We start from the raw sequence: 14933 nt of genomic DNA on the forward strand, positions 1-14933 counted from the left end.
CCACAAACAGATGGGTGTGCAAGCTTTATTTCTGTGAACGATGCTCTAGCACACAGGACCAGATGTGCACACACTGACACGTGTGGTGGACACCCTGTTCTACCACCACTCCCAGCCGTGAGCATTCCTGTCCCTGCCTGGTCGGTGCACAGTAAACGGGTGGGGTGTTGGCCAAGGAGACTCAACCCATCTGGAACCTGGTGCCACTCCCCACCTTGTTACCTTAATCTTGACGTGCTTACACTGAGCATGTCTCTTTACCCCCCTCCCCTCCTCCTGGGGCAGTGTACCCTTAGGGACCGAGTGCTCCTGGGATGGGCATCAGGAATAAGGATTATTTGAAATGCGAATCTGACATCACTTTCCCCACTCCATGGTTGTGTCAACTCTGGAGGGGCGCTCTGCTTGGTGTCAGTCGGCAGTTCTGGAACTTGTCATCCATCTCCACGGCCCTGCTTCCTGCTGCCAGCTGGGCTTAGGTGCCCTGGTGCTCCTGGTCTCCTCCCCCCACCTACTGTCTCTTCTCCTCACCCCAAATAGACCTGCCACAACCTGCTGCTCCCGCCCGGCTCCTACCTGCCTGCCAGGACCTGCCTCTCACAGGCCAGGCCTGCGCACCATCTATTGTGCCCAACCAGCAAGGGCATATGGGTGCTGCCCCCAGGGCCAATGCCAATCCACCAAGGCCTTCGCAGGCCTTGTTACAAGAAGAGATAAAGACCACATGGTCCTGTGAGTATGGCAAAAGAGCACGCTATGGGGTTGAGAGTGACAGACACCCAATCAGCAATCTGTAGGCCTCATCTGAGTACAGGTAAGTGACTCAAGGTGTGCAGACCGCAGATCTGGTTCCTTGAAATGACCCTAGAAAGTCCCTGTAAGCCCCTGAGCCAGGAATCCCTCTCAGTTGGTATATCACTCCCTTACCTTCGCCCTTAATTTCTGCATCTGCTCTGAACTCTCCACCCAGTCCTACTCAGGCCCTAACTGTTGCTCTCGTGATCAGCCCCAACGCCCAAATTCAAGCCTTGCGCTGCCCAGGGGGTGGGCCCAGCAAGGGCAGGGGCGGGGACTGGGCGGGGACTTGAGGAGGGGGTGCGGTCTCAGTTCTGCCACCTTCCCCCCGTCAGGAGCGCAGCCGCCGCTGCCGCCGCCGCTGCTGCCGCGTCCTCTCAGCTTTGCGCTCCGCCCGCTGTCTCTGTCGCCGCAGCCCGGCCCTGGAGTGCAGAGCCGGGGCACTGGCCCTGCAGCCTTCCTACCCTTCGGGCCGCATTCCGCCTGCAGCCGGCATGGGGGTCCTCTAAGAACGGGCACCCCTTCCCTCCGGCACCTCCCCCGGCCACTGGCCACTGGACTCCAGCCAGCGAGCCTCGGGCACTTCTGGCCCCCAGACCAACGCCTGGCACGGCCCTCCGCTCTGCCCTTTCGGCTTTAAGCATCCTGTCCCCGCCCCCCCCGCCCGTGCCTGGGACACCTGGGTCCCCCGGCAGCCCCTAGGAGAGGGGCGGGGGGGGGGGGGAGGCATGAAGCCACTGGAGAAATTTCTGAAGAAACAGACGTCGCAGCTGGCGGGGCGAACCGTGGCGGGAGGTCCCGGCGGGGGTCAGGGCTGCTGCGGCGGGCCTGGAGGGGGTGGGGGACCTGGCGGGGGTGGCGGTCCAGCCGGGGGACCGCGGCCGCTGCAGCGGCGTCAGAGTGTGTCTCGCCTGCTGCTCCCAGCTTTCCTTCGGGAGCCCCCCGCTGAGCCGGGGCTGGAGCCGCCCCTCGAGGAGGAAGGGGGAGAGCCAGCGGGGGTCGCGGAGGAGCTCGGCAGCGGGGGACCCTGTTGGCTGCAGCTAGAGGAGGTGCCGGGGCCCGGGCCGCTCGGGGGCGGGGGGCCCCTGCGTTCCCCTTCCTCGTACTCCTCCGACGAGCTGTCCCCCGGCGAGCCCCTGACTTCCCCGCCTTGGGCTCCTCTGGGCGCCCCCGAGCGGCCGGAGCATCTTCTGAACCGGGTTCTGGAGCGGCTGGCGGGAGGGGCCACCAGGGACAGCGCCGCCTCAGGTAAGGAGTCGGCTCATCCCTCCTGGAGTAGGGGGTTGCCACCTGGTTCCTCTTACTTGCCCTTGGAGAGTAGGGGTGGCTCCGTGCCGGAGACTCGATGCGGGGTTGAGTGGCCAGCTGAAGCGGGGTAGGGGCCCATCAGAGGAACAGACCCTTCTGCAGAAGAGAGATGCCAGTGCCACCTTCCTCCCTGTAGCAGCCTCACCCACAGCTGGAGAAGCTAAACCTTTCTCTCTTTAAGCCACCCTTGCTTTCCCCTGGACATTTTATCCACAGACTCATTTTATCCACAGTCCCTGATGTTGATGATCTCCTTCTGGGGCCCAAAATTAGAGCCTGACACACTAAGATGGAAGCTGCCCAGAGCAGCCCGTGCCACTACCCCTTCACCCCCAGAGGTGCCCAACCCTGAAAGACCTTCCAGGAGTCCCCGATTCTGTTTAGAAGCCTAGAGCAAAGGGCTGGCCCACTCAGTGGGGCAGTGCCAGACAGGCACAAGGCCTGAGCTGCCTTTTGGGCTCTGGCAAAGGGATGCATTGTCCTTAGCAGCTTGTGGCGAGGGAGGCATTCTGGTCAGGGGGCTGACTCAGAGGTATTGTTGGGGGAGAGGTGGCTGAGCAGACATCAGGCCCTTGCAGCACCCAGGGGGGGTCTGAGCCTCTCCAACTCCCGCCCTTCCAGTGGCAGGCCTCAGCACACGGCCTCTTTCAGAAATAATAACCACACCCTGAGAGGCTTATTCCCTAACCGATGATGCTATTTCACCACTCCCCACCAGCACCCTTCCTAAGGAAACTTGGAGGAAATTGAGGCCCCAAATTGCTGGTTAGTGGGTGAGGTAGAAGACTAGCTGGTCTTTAGGTCTGCCTCTCAGAATGTCACTAAGCCCAGCAGGGTCTGGGGACTGGGAGTTCTGGTTGGGGGTTACACACTTTCCTCTCAGACCTCTGCAGGGAGCCCTAGCCTAGATGTGTGGAAGGGGGCTCCACTCCTCTAGATTTTCCTCAAGACCCAGGTCCTTTCCTTTGGCTCAGGCTGTAGCCGCCCTGGGGAGCTGACACCTTTTGGATTTAATTAGAAAAATATCAGACACACACAGCTCTCCTAACCATAACTTCCCGCCTACACCACACACCCTGTGTCTCTATGACACATTCCCTGGGGAGGCTGTGCATTGGACCAGAGCCTGTCTTGGAAGAGACAGACGCCAAACTGTACCCCCCTGAGCAGCATCTCCCCAACTCTCTTCCTTCGCTCTGGCTTCACTCTCCTGGGAGATAAAGGGTATAGGAAGGATGTTGGGCATCCCTATGCCTAGTCCCCACCCCTGGAGCTGGGTGTCAGGGTTGGGGGCGCTCTCGGGATCACTTTAAGAACACAGCGGGATAGCTGGGCAGGAGGAAAAAGGGGAAACTGTCTTTCTGGTGCCTGGTGCCACAGACAGACTCTGTTCAGTCTATCTGGGGAGGGACTCCTGAATTGATTGTCACCTGTATTATCTGGCCTGGCCGGCTGGATTCCCAGAGTAACTGGTTTGGGGAACCCCAAACCAGTCCCAGAGTGAATGAGAATCAGCTTAACCTGCCACTCTGATATTCTCCGATATAACCAATGTTCTCAAGCCATCTTGGTTCCCTCCCAGGGTGTGGGGGAGCAGAGGACTGAGAGAAGTTACCCCGAAGTAGCCAGTCTCGCAAACATCTAAGTAGCCCCATTTGACCACTGGCTCTACTCTGACATTCTGCTTACCTCAGGCATATTGAGAAAAGGACAAAGTCTCAGGAGTATAGGTTCTAGTCTAGCTCTAGGCAAATCCCTGGGCCTTGGTTTCTCATTTGTGAAATGAAAGACTTGAAGTAAAGGATCTCCTGTTGGTTTTCTTCCTCCACCTTCCTGGCTAGAATTGGAGGCCAGGGGCTGGTGGTTTTGTCCTGGGGCAGTGCCTGGGGACCTGGCCCTAACCTGTCCTGGTGAGGACTCCTGGCTCCCTCGCTGCACCCAGCCTGTCTGTGTGTGCCAGGCTGCCCTGCCCCACCCCAGGGCTGGCTGCAAGTCAGGGCGACCTTATACCTGGCTGACTGGCTGAGCCAGGCCCAGGTGGGGGTGTGGAGGGGGAAAGGGTGGTGGGAGGAGCCACGCCCCTCCACCCTTCCATCATTAACCCTTCCATCTCTGGGCATCCAGAAGACACAGGGTTTCTCTTTAAAGGCTTTAGGATCAAAGAGATGGCAGTCCTCCCTCCCCCTTTTAATGGGGCTGGTTCTCACCTGCCTAGTTGGAACTCACAGCTGTTAGGTGGGGAGGGGAGGAGGGACACACACACACACACACACACACGCACACGCACACACACACACACGCACACCCTGCTGACCCCGACCTCTGTTGAGAAGTTCTCTTTGTCTAGAGACCCTTCTGTGGGCTACCTCTTTTGTGGGGCAGATATCAAGCTTGGTGTAATAGCTGACCAGCTTGAAGTGGGCGTGGCCATCAAAGGGTGCCCCCTCCTTCCCTCCAGCTGCCTTGGCAGCTGCCAACCCTACCCCCGCAGCGGCTGCCCAGAACCTTCACGTGTGTGTGTGTGTGTGTGTGTGTGTGTGTACACGCTTGTGTAGAGCACGATGGGGCAGGTGGCTGGAGCTCCAGCCTAGCTAACGAAGACTCACCCTTGGAGTCAAGAGAAGGGAGTGGTGAGTGTCAAGCTGGGTCCTGGAAGTGCCCTCCTGACATCGGTGGTGCCGATTGATCTCTACAGATATCTTGCTGGATGATATCGTCCTCACCCATTCTCTCTTCCTCCCCACGGAGAAATTTCTGCAGGAGCTACACCAGTAATATCCTTTTGTGGAGCTAGCAAAAGGGGAGGTCAGGAGGGAGCCACTCCCCCCATCCCGCATGTGATGTCAGGGCCTAAGCTCTCCTCTAGAAGACACACTTGGGTTTCAGCCCCAATTTTCGTACTCACCAGCTGTGTGACCTTGGGCAGATCATCATAACGTCCCGAGGCCTCAGTTTCCTCTTCTGTAAAATGGGGGTGAATAGCACCTGCTCTGCCTACCTACGGGGCTGCTGTGGAGATGGATCTGATAGGTATGGGAGTGCATTGGTGATTGCAAAGCCCTGTATAAATGTAAGGTGTTATTATTCTATTAAGAGTGCTTTTCTCCCCACTGAATTGTTGCTCTAAACATCTGGTTGCCCAGTGAGTTATTACAGGGTCTGATGTAAACATCAGGTCATGGCTGTGCTTCATTAGGGTCTACTAGAGACAAGTCACTGGCTGGGCTATTCATAGGGTCTCGTGTAAGCATAGGGCCTCTCACTGAGTTATTTTAAGACCTAATTATAAATGTCAGGCTGAGTAGAATATCATAGGCTCTCTTAGAAACACCAGGCCTTACACTGGGGTATGGTCAGGTTTGTTGTAAGCACCATTGGCTTTTATTAGCCTGCTATGAGCTCCGGGCATGGGCTGGTCAGAGGTTGGGTGGGCCCAGGCAGGATATCCTCAAGTGAAATTCAAAGAAGCAGGAGCTTGGATGTGGTCAAGTGGGTGCCATCCCTGCCTACTCAGCAAAAACCTGGGCTGGGTCATGAAGGGGTCTTGGTTCCAGGGACCCCTGGATCTCCTTTCTCCCTGGCCCCAAACCTATAGAATATTTGGAAGTAGCTTAGCCTCCCATCTTCCTTCCCAGTTTCCTCAGGTCTGCCTGCCCAGGGCTTTTTCTTAACTTAGAGGTCAGCTTTGTTTGGGCAGGAGGAATGGAGGGCCCTGAGGGGCTGGGCCGGAAGCAGGCCTGTCTAGCCATGCTCCTTCATTTCTTGGACACCTACCAGGGACTGCTGCAGGAGGAAGAGGGGGCTGGCCGCATCATCAAGGTGGGCCTGGGAAGAGAAGGCGGGTGAGCAGGCTATTAAGTCTGGAAGGGGGCCCCATTGAAGGAACCATATCATCAAGGGGGATGCTGGAAGAAAAAGATGCCAGTGGGCCTTAACTTATATGGTTCTTCTATACTCAAAGGCATGGAGACCCTGCCCCAGCCCTTACAGAGAGTGATGCTTAGGTGAGACCCCTGCCCTCACGTTTCTCCTCCTCTCCCCAGGATCTGTATCTGCTGATTATGAAGGATGAGTCCCTTTACCAGGACCTCCGAGATGACACACTGAGGCTGCACCAGCTTGTGGAAACAGTGGAGCTAAAGTGAGGGGAACGGGTTGGGGAAGGGGACAGGAAAGAAGTCCCTTAGTTTCCTTTCTTACGGGGGCTGCCTCTGGCCTTTTGGCTCCAATCTGGTTTTATTTCAGTCCCTTTCTCTTACTGGAGAGTAGCACAAAGCACTGTCTCAGGCATTTTTTGGTCCATTCTCCCATCTACTTACTTGTCGATCCAATGGTGTACTGATAAATATATAACAATGAGCACTTCAGGAAAAAGAGCCCTGATTTATAGCTTTTGATGATTTCAATGGTGTAAATTCCCTCACCATGGCTGATTTCAAGCTACCAACATGACATGACGTCACTGAATGTGCAGTTGGGAAGAGATGTGCAGTACCAGGCCATTATGTAGTATTTTCACCGTTACAAATACCACAGATGTAAATATCCTGAAGAGCAGAGATAATAGTAAAATGTAGTAAAACAATTAGGAAACTAATTTTTTTGGTGATAATTTGGCTGTAAGATTAGAAACACACATGCTCATATATTTTTAAATGGCTTTATTTAAAAACCAGTTGGCAAAATACCCCCAAATTTAACCATTTGCTCGCATGAGCCAGTGTGAGCCAGCTTCAGAAAACCACTGCATCCAACCATCCATCCATCCATCCATCCATCCATCCATCCATCTCTTCCGCCCTTTCAATTTCTCTCTGCTCCATCCCCAACACCACAACCCTTGTTTAGGTCTCATGATCTCTCACCTGGATTATTGCCACAACTTTCTATCCAGGGCCTCAATGTATGGTCTTGTGTCCTCCTCTCCCTTCTTATGCTGACACCAGAGAGATCTTTCCAACTTGACGACATCATGCTCCTGTTCCAAAAACATCCAGGGCTCCCCATTGCCTACAACACAAAGTTGCAACATCCTAACACAGCATTCAACACCCTTCCCATTCTGACTTCTGAATAATCCTTCCCACTTCCTCTCCACATTCTCCTATACCCATGACACTCTCTCTATACACCCCATTCCTTGAACTCCTATGCTTTCCCAACTTCCTGCTGTTATTTATACGGTCTGTTCCAGAAGGACCTCCTCCCACCCCCTTCTCTTCTTGTCTTCTCAGGGCCAGGTCAAATGCTGTCTTCTCAATGAAAGTTTCCCAGATACTCCTTTTAGGAGTAGCGTTCTCCCTCCCCCATACCAACATAACTCTCCTTGTACCTTTGTTATATCACCTAACACCTCCTGCCTTGTGTTAGAAGTAGCTGGATGCACATCGGTCTCCCTCCCAGACTGCAAAGTCCTTGTTGGCAAAATTTAGCAAATAGCTGATGACCTACACCTGCCATGTACTAAACAATGTGCTAGACCTGGAGGATGAAAAAAGAAAAATCAGAAAAAACTCATCGCAGCCCTCAAAAGCTCTCAATCTTGTAGGAGAGATAAGATGTGAACATAAACAAATTAGCCCAATGTCCTATAGCAGTTGAGGGGGAAAACGTGAACTTTCCTGGTGGGTGGGGTGAATCAAAGAAGAATTCATGGAAGAGGTGGCATTGGATTTGGGTCACTTGGACAGTTGTCCCCTGTTAGCCATTGTCCTCTCTTCTGACCTCTTTCACCACTCTCTGAATGAAACTGATGCCAGTGCATCCTTGACCCAGTTCTGGTATTCCTGCTTAATGTTGCCTGCCTGGCACTCCATATGCCTGGCAGGGCTTCCTGATGCTCAGCTGTGTCCATGCCAGGATCCCAGAGGAGACCCAGCCACCCAGCAAGCAGGTGAAGCCACTCTTCCGCCACTTCCGTCGGATAGACTCCTGTCTGCAGACCCGAGTGGCTTTCCGGGGCTCCGATGAGAGTGAGTGTGGGCATTAAGAGGGCAGGGCTTCCTGAGTGGTTCAGGGGTCCCTGCAGGGTCTCTGGGTCTTGGGCACCCTCCGTGGAATCTCCCCGTGTAGTAGAACCACTCCTTTCACAGCACCTTTTTCAGAGGCTAACCCCCCAATTTAGGGTTAGGAGTGGGATGGGGTGGGGAACACACGTGCCCTGGAGGAGACTGTGCCAGTGTTGCCATTCTGCCATCTGATAAACAGCCACCTTCCTGTCTCTATCCAGTCTTCTGCCGGGTCTACATGCCTGACCACTCTTACGTGACCATACGAAGCCGCCTCTCAGCGTCTGTGCAGGACATTCTGGGCTCTGTGACGGAGAAACTGCAGTACTCAGAGGAGCCTGCGGGGCGTGAGGACTCCCTCATCCTGGTAGCTGTGGCCTCCTCTGGAGGTGAGGGTCAGGAAGAGCTGGGCTGGGGAGAGAAATTCACAAGCCTGGTGCCCTGGGGCAGGGTAAAGACTGACGTCTAGGCCCTGGCTACTAGGAGTGTGATGCTGGGACCAGGCCTGAGCATCACCTGGGAGCTTATTACAAATGCAGTATTTCAGACCCCACTCCACACCTGCTGAATTGGAAGGTACCTTTTAACAAGATCCCCAGGCTATTCTATGTACATTAAAATTTGGGAAGCACTGGTCCAGGACACTTGGATGCTGATCTGGATGCTTGCCTCTTACTCACCTTGGGATCTAGTCCTTTAACCCCATCGAGTACCACAGGATGCTATGTTTTTGAGGCTGAAGACACAGGGTGGGCCTCCAATCCCTGTGGGAAGGCAAAAAACCTGCAATGTAGTAGACATAGCCTTATTTCCCTCTAAGATGGGGGAAAAAAAATCCTGCTTTTCCAGTGTCACAGGGATGAAAGGAGAGCTGTGAAAAACATTGGGAGCAAACAAGAGGTTAAAAATGCAAAAGAAATCATTATTTGAAAAATTTCAGAAAAATATAGCATAAACTGGTGATAATATGAGACCCAGTAGTCTCGAATATGTCCATGTGGGGTGAGGAGTTTCTGGATGGGGTGGTGACAGTGGCTGGGATATGTGAGGGGGCCGGTGGCCAGGGCCGAGGCAGAGCAGCTGTTCTTCTGCAGAGAAGGTCCTTCTCCAACCGACTGAAGACTGTGTCTTCACCACGCTGGGCATCAACAGCCACCTGTTTGCCTGCACCCGGGACAGCTATGAGGCCCTGGTAAGAACGCTTCACAAGGCCTTGGCTGGGAGTGAGGGCTGGGAGGGGCTGGGAGCCGAAACTTAGCAGCCCACGGGGGAGCCCAGCCCTGTGCCCCTGCTTGCCATCAGGTGCCTCTTCCGGAGGAAATCCAGGTCTCCCCTGGAGACACAGAGATTCACCGCGTGGAGCCAGAGGACGTTGCCAACCATCTTACTGCCTTCCACTGGGAGCTGTTCCGATGTGTGCACGAGGTGGGGGCTGAGGCTGCGGCGGGGGGGGGGGGGGGGGGGGCCTGGCGGGTGGCAGTGTGTGCAGCTGCAGCCCCTGGTGAGAACGGCCACTTTGCCGCCTGCCCTCTGGCAGGGCGTTGCCAGAACCTCCCTAAGCCTTTGGGCCCTCATCTGAAAAATAAAAAATAACAGAGACCCCCTCGCAGGGTGGTTCAGGACCCGAGCGCTGCTTACACAGAACCCGACTCACCGTTAGTATTTAAAAAATATTCAGTATTAAGGAAATAAAATCAAGCAGTGACAATAATGTCTATCAGATGGTTCAAGCGCCTGGCACCTAGTAAATGCTCAATAGATGGTAGAGTATTATTCATATCGGTTGGTTTTTTTCCCCCCATCTCTGTTGCATCCTGTCCTGTCCCCGTTTTTTTTTTTTCTTTCTATTTTCCACCCCTCCCACCCCCGCCCTCCTGCTATTCCCTCCTCACCGCTTGGCACTGCCATCTTCCCACCCACACCCCCTCCGCTTTGGCCGCCCCTCCGCCACTTGGGTGCAGCTGGAGTTCGTGGACTACGTGTTCCACGGGGAGCGCGGCCGCCGGGAGACGGCCAACCTGGAGCTGCTGCTGCAGCGTTGCAGCGAAGTCACCCACTGGGTGGCCACCGAGGTGCTGCTCTGCGAGGCCGCTGGCAAGCGTGCGCAGCTGCTCAAGAAGTTCATCAAGATTGCAGCCATGTGAGTGCGGCCCGCGGGAGAGGGGCAGCCGGGATGTCGCGGCGTGGCCACCGCCACCTGGCAGCCCACTGACCCGCCTCCCACCCCCGCAGCTGCAAGCAGAACCAGGACCTGCTGTCCTTCTACGCCGTGGTCATGGGGCTGGACAACGCCGCGGTCAGCCGCCTGCGGCTCACCTGGGAGGTGATACGACGTCTTCCCTTTCCTCTCCTCCCACCTTTGCTGGCCCACCTGGGGATCTTGGCCTTCAACCTCAGTCTTGACATCTCGTGCTCATTCCGATTGGAAGGAGGCGCCCTCTTCTGGCAGATACAGTCCAGGGCACACAGCTCGACTAATGGACCCTGTCCTGGTGCGGATTCGTCTTCGGAATCCCGCCCGAGTGGAAGGGCAGGCGTCCCAGGCCAGGTCACCGACTTGGCTGCTGGATTTCATCCAGCACTCAGTGAGGCACCTTTGTGCATGCCATATGCATAAGCAGAGGCTTCCGTTTCCCCAGAATAATTCATTCCTCTGGGCTGCTTCCAGCTCCCCAGAGCCAGCCAAGGGTGACTCCACTGCCCCATCCACCAGCTTCCCAGTCCCCTGCGAGACACTCAGGCGCTTTCCCCCTCTAACACCTGGGGATTAGTCAGAAGCTCCCATGAAACCCTAGGAGCTCCACTCTGACATTCCTTCTCCTTCCTTCAAACTCTGCAGAAGCTGCCAGGGAAATTCAAGAACTTGTTCCGCAAACTTGAGAACCTGACAGTGAGTGGGTTTGGCTCGTTTTTTCTGCCCCTGGACTTGCACCTCAGAGACTCTCTGTTCCCATAAACCTTCCTCAAGCTTCCCTCTCAAGGGTTTTAGTGCCTTGGACCCCCGCCCCTCCTCCCCACCATGCTGGAGGATTGCTACCCTGTTTTCCCTGGAGTCGCAGGGAGAGCAGTCAAGCTTCTCCCCAGCACAGCCCCAGCTAGACGCCCATTCGCACCCCTATTTGATTGGAGATGTAGCAAGCGCAGTGGCATGAGGGAGGGATTGGGGGTTGCCTTTGGGTACACTGGGCCTATCTGTCCCTTTCTCCCTCTGCTGTGGAATGCCAGGACCCTTGCAGGAACCACAAAAGCTACCGAGAAGTGATCTCCAAGATGAAACCCCCTGTGATTCCTTTTGTGCCTCTGATCCTCAAAGGTGAGTCCTCCCAAATTATGCTCCTCAGCCACATTTTTCATGCCCGAGTTCTGACTCTCAGCCCCCTCCCAGCTCAGCTCTGAGTGCCCAGAGGAGAGGAGCCCCAAGATTGGGTGGAGGCCAGGGGACCTTCTCTCTTACTCACTTGCTTCTTTCCCTGTCCCCTAGACCTGACTTTCCTACATGAGGGGAGTAAGACCCTTGTGGATGGTTTGGTGAACATTGAGAAGCTGGTGAGTGGCACTGCCAACCCAAGTCCTGTAAGTGGGGGACTGGCATCCTCTCCTGGCACCCCCCTAAAGACAGCAGCTTTTCTCCATGGTGCCCAGCTTGCCTGACAGACTCCCGACTATCTCCCTGGTGGCATCGCTGTGGCAACCCGCCCACGGGTGGCAGAGCTGGCAGGCAGCTTGGGGGGCAACTCTACTACCTCCGCCTCATCTGGCACCCTGTTACACCCACCTCTTTGGTCTTTCAGAGACCCTCCAGAATTGGGGACTGGAGGGAGTAAAACCAACAGAGTTGGAGGTTGGCGGAAGGCAAGCATAGGGGAGGGGGGGAGTGTCTTTCTGTGCCCTTTTCAGGGCTCATTCCTTGTCCTCTCCCAGCATTCAGTGGCTGAAAAAGTGAGGACAGTCCGCAAATACCGGAGCCGGCCCCTTTGTGAGTACCCAGAGTTCCAAGAGTATTACAGGTAGAGCTTTGCCTAAGCGGGAGGGTTCAGGGAGAACGCCCTGTTCAAATGTTTACTTCCTGATACTTGTCAGTTCTCCATGCTCTCCTTCGACCTCCCCGGGGGCCCTTCTGCCCAACACTTTTCCCAGTCTGCACCCTTCTCCTCCAGCTGGTGTGTGTGTAGAGGAAGAAGGGAGGCTGGCAGCCTGACCGCCAATCTCTCATTCTGCCCCAGGCCTGGATATGGAGGCGTCGCCCCATCACCTACAGACCAAGGCCTACGTACGCCAGTTCCAAGTCATTGACAACCAGAACCTCCTCTTCGAGCTTTCCTACAAGCTGGAGGCGAATAGTCAGTGAGAACAGAGGTTGTAGTCGGCCCCCACCAGGGTTCTCGGACACCTGGCACTCAAGCACTTTGCACGATGTCCCACCCCACCTCTGACATCTTTCCCCTGGAGCAACTTCCCGCCCCACAGGAAGGAGTTGGATGGACTTTCCCTCTGGACGCATAAGCCTGTTCATCCTGCTGAAGTCTTCTCCCCATTGCTCCTTCGAGCCCAAACCACACTCTGCTGCTTTCTGCCCTGGCAGGGGAAGGGGGCAGAGAGTTCCTTCCTCTGTCCCCTCCCATCGAGGTCTGTTTCTGAGATAGGAGTTTCCAACCTCCTCTTCCCAAACAGGAAGCAAAGCCCACCCCCCATCTCGCAGAACGGAAATGGGGGAGGGACTGGCCTTCTTTTCCACCACCTGTCCGTCTTCTTCCTCGTCAGTGCTGGAACCCCTGGACGTACCCCCCCCATATTATATTGCCCTCGTGTCTGTGTGCGTGCGTGCGTGTGCATGGGTCGCTCTTTAAGGAGCAGGAGTGCATCGGGTAATTGAGGGAGGGTGTTGTGTGTGCTGGGGGTGGTCCTTCTGTTTGGTGCTACCCTAGTCGACTCTGCCCCTGGGTCGGTGCTTTCTGCACCCCCACCTCCCTGCTCAGTTCCTCATGCTGCCCTGCATCCCTAGGTTTGTGGGCAAAGCTGCTCAGGAGGACAGGGAGCAGAAGCAGGTGGGAGGGGTGACCCACCAGCCCTTGGCAGTCCCCCAGTCAGGCGTCCGAAGGTGCCTGGGTGGGCTCCAGTGAGAGGGTAAAAGATGCTCAGGGAAACACAGGCCTAAGCTGCCTATAGGGCCCTCCTTCTGTGTTACAGTGGGCTGGGGTGTGGCCGAATCAGGAGTTGGGGCACCCGCTGCCCACACTCCTGCTTCTGGGGTGTCTCCCTGCTAAGAAGGGAGTTATGGTCCCCCTTCTGGCTCTATGTCTGACACCAAGAACATGATCTTTATCCTTTCCCAGTCTTGACACCCCTTTGGTCCCCCTCATCAGAGTTAGGGTGGGATGGACCCCTGTATCTGGGGCAGGTAGACCCCCAAAGTGGGGGGAGGGAATGGCGGAGACTGTAAAGGAAGACTAGACTCTAGCGATGCCTTCATTACCTCTCTGTCTCCCCTCCCTCTCCCCGCAGGGCCTCTAGGGCTGAGGGGTTGCAGGGGCTCCTGGCAGCTACTGGGTGAGGTTTCCTGGCACAGCCTCACCCTCCTTTCTGGCACCACCTCTTTCCCTTTTGAAGAGGCAGCAGCAGCAGCAGCAGCAGCAAAAGCAGCTGTTACTCCTGCATTGAGGGTGTATATATTTTTTACCAAAAGCTCTGGAATTGTAAATTTATTTTTTAAAACTCAAAGAGGGAAAGAGCCTTGTATCATATGTAAACAATGTATCATAGGTCATGTTGTACAGTCCCTTTTATACAGCGGCCTGGCTTGTTCCTCCCCACCCCCAGCCCCACATACACAGACGCTGTGTCCCACCCCCTTCCATCCCTTACAGACAGTGACCAAGGCCCCCCTCGTGCTCCCTGCCTCCTCCTTGCAACAGCAGGTGTGCCGTCCTCTCCCTGCAGCCCTGACCCCTCTCAGCAGCCTTCTCATTCCAGCTCCCACGACCATCCTGGACACTGGGGCCCACTGGTCCAGTCTTGGCTGCTGCCTGCCCATGGCCTTGACACCTGCCCTGCTGCCTCCTTCCCAGGGGCCTCCCCGCCCCCTCCCTGTGCCCATAGCTTTAACAGAGTGAACCGTGTGTACTGTACAGGCTCAGTTGTCATTGCAGAAACTGCTGGGTGGAGAAAAAGCCGATAAAGTCTATGAATCAACCCACCTGCTGTTCTCCATTCTGTTTCTTTGAGCCTGGGGAAGAGTGGATGGAGGTAGAGGGGACTACATGAGTGTACTGGGCCCCTCAGCAGGATGGTTCTGGAATGACTTCGAAAATGTGGATGAGAGGGAAAGGTGCCAACCTCATGAGACAGGTCACATAGTGCCTGGAACTTGGAAGAGTGCACATTTTAGTTCTTGCATGTTCCAGGTGCCATAGATATGTGATCTTGTTTAATTCTAACACTGTAAGGAGAAAGATGGAAGCTGGGCAGTCCTAACATAAGGTCCAAGTTACAGGGAAAACGAGGGGTTGGATGAGGGCCTCTAACCCAGATCGTCCACTGCAGACAGCAAGCACTATTCATACAACCAATATTTACCAGTTATACTAAGGTGTGGGGCATCTAAGCTCCAGGCGATACCATATACTCAAACAGCTGCACACGAGCCCTTGACCTTCCCTCGTCCTCAATCTTCTGCATCTCAGGAAATGATCGTCTCATCTACCCAGGTTTTCTAGGCAAGAATATAGGAGTCACCCTTAGTGGTTCTTTCTCTCATCCCTCACTCATCGCATTGTCCAGTCCTTTTGGCTGCAATTCCAGAATATATCCTGGATATATCCTATA

The 14933-nt window shown here is 55.2% G+C and overlaps 1 protein-coding gene across 1 annotated transcript; it reads left to right on the forward strand.

Moving 5' to 3' along the window:
* The first annotated feature begins 1144 nt into the window (after positions 1-1144).
* RAPGEFL1 (Rap guanine nucleotide exchange factor like 1) lies at positions 1145-14298 on the forward strand. The gene is made up of 15 exons (XM_033091473.1): positions 1145-2043; positions 4799-4877; positions 5787-5922; positions 6147-6244; positions 7963-8075; positions 8333-8500; positions 9206-9303; positions 9414-9536; positions 10073-10251; positions 10344-10434; positions 10951-11001; positions 11337-11424; positions 11593-11657; positions 12033-12087; positions 12335-14298. Exons 1-15 carry the CDS (start codon positions 1524-1526, stop codon positions 12457-12459), a joined length of 1989 nt encoding a protein of 662 aa, XP_032947364.1. The 5' UTR covers positions 1145-1523; the 3' UTR covers positions 12460-14298.
* The last annotated feature ends 635 nt before the right edge of the window (positions 14299-14933 follow it).

This window comes from Rhinolophus ferrumequinum, chromosome 21 (assembly GCF_004115265.2).
Source record: "Rhinolophus ferrumequinum isolate MPI-CBG mRhiFer1 chromosome 21, mRhiFer1_v1.p, whole genome shotgun sequence".
Taxonomy (NCBI): Eukaryota; Metazoa; Chordata; class Mammalia; order Chiroptera; family Rhinolophidae; genus Rhinolophus; species Rhinolophus ferrumequinum.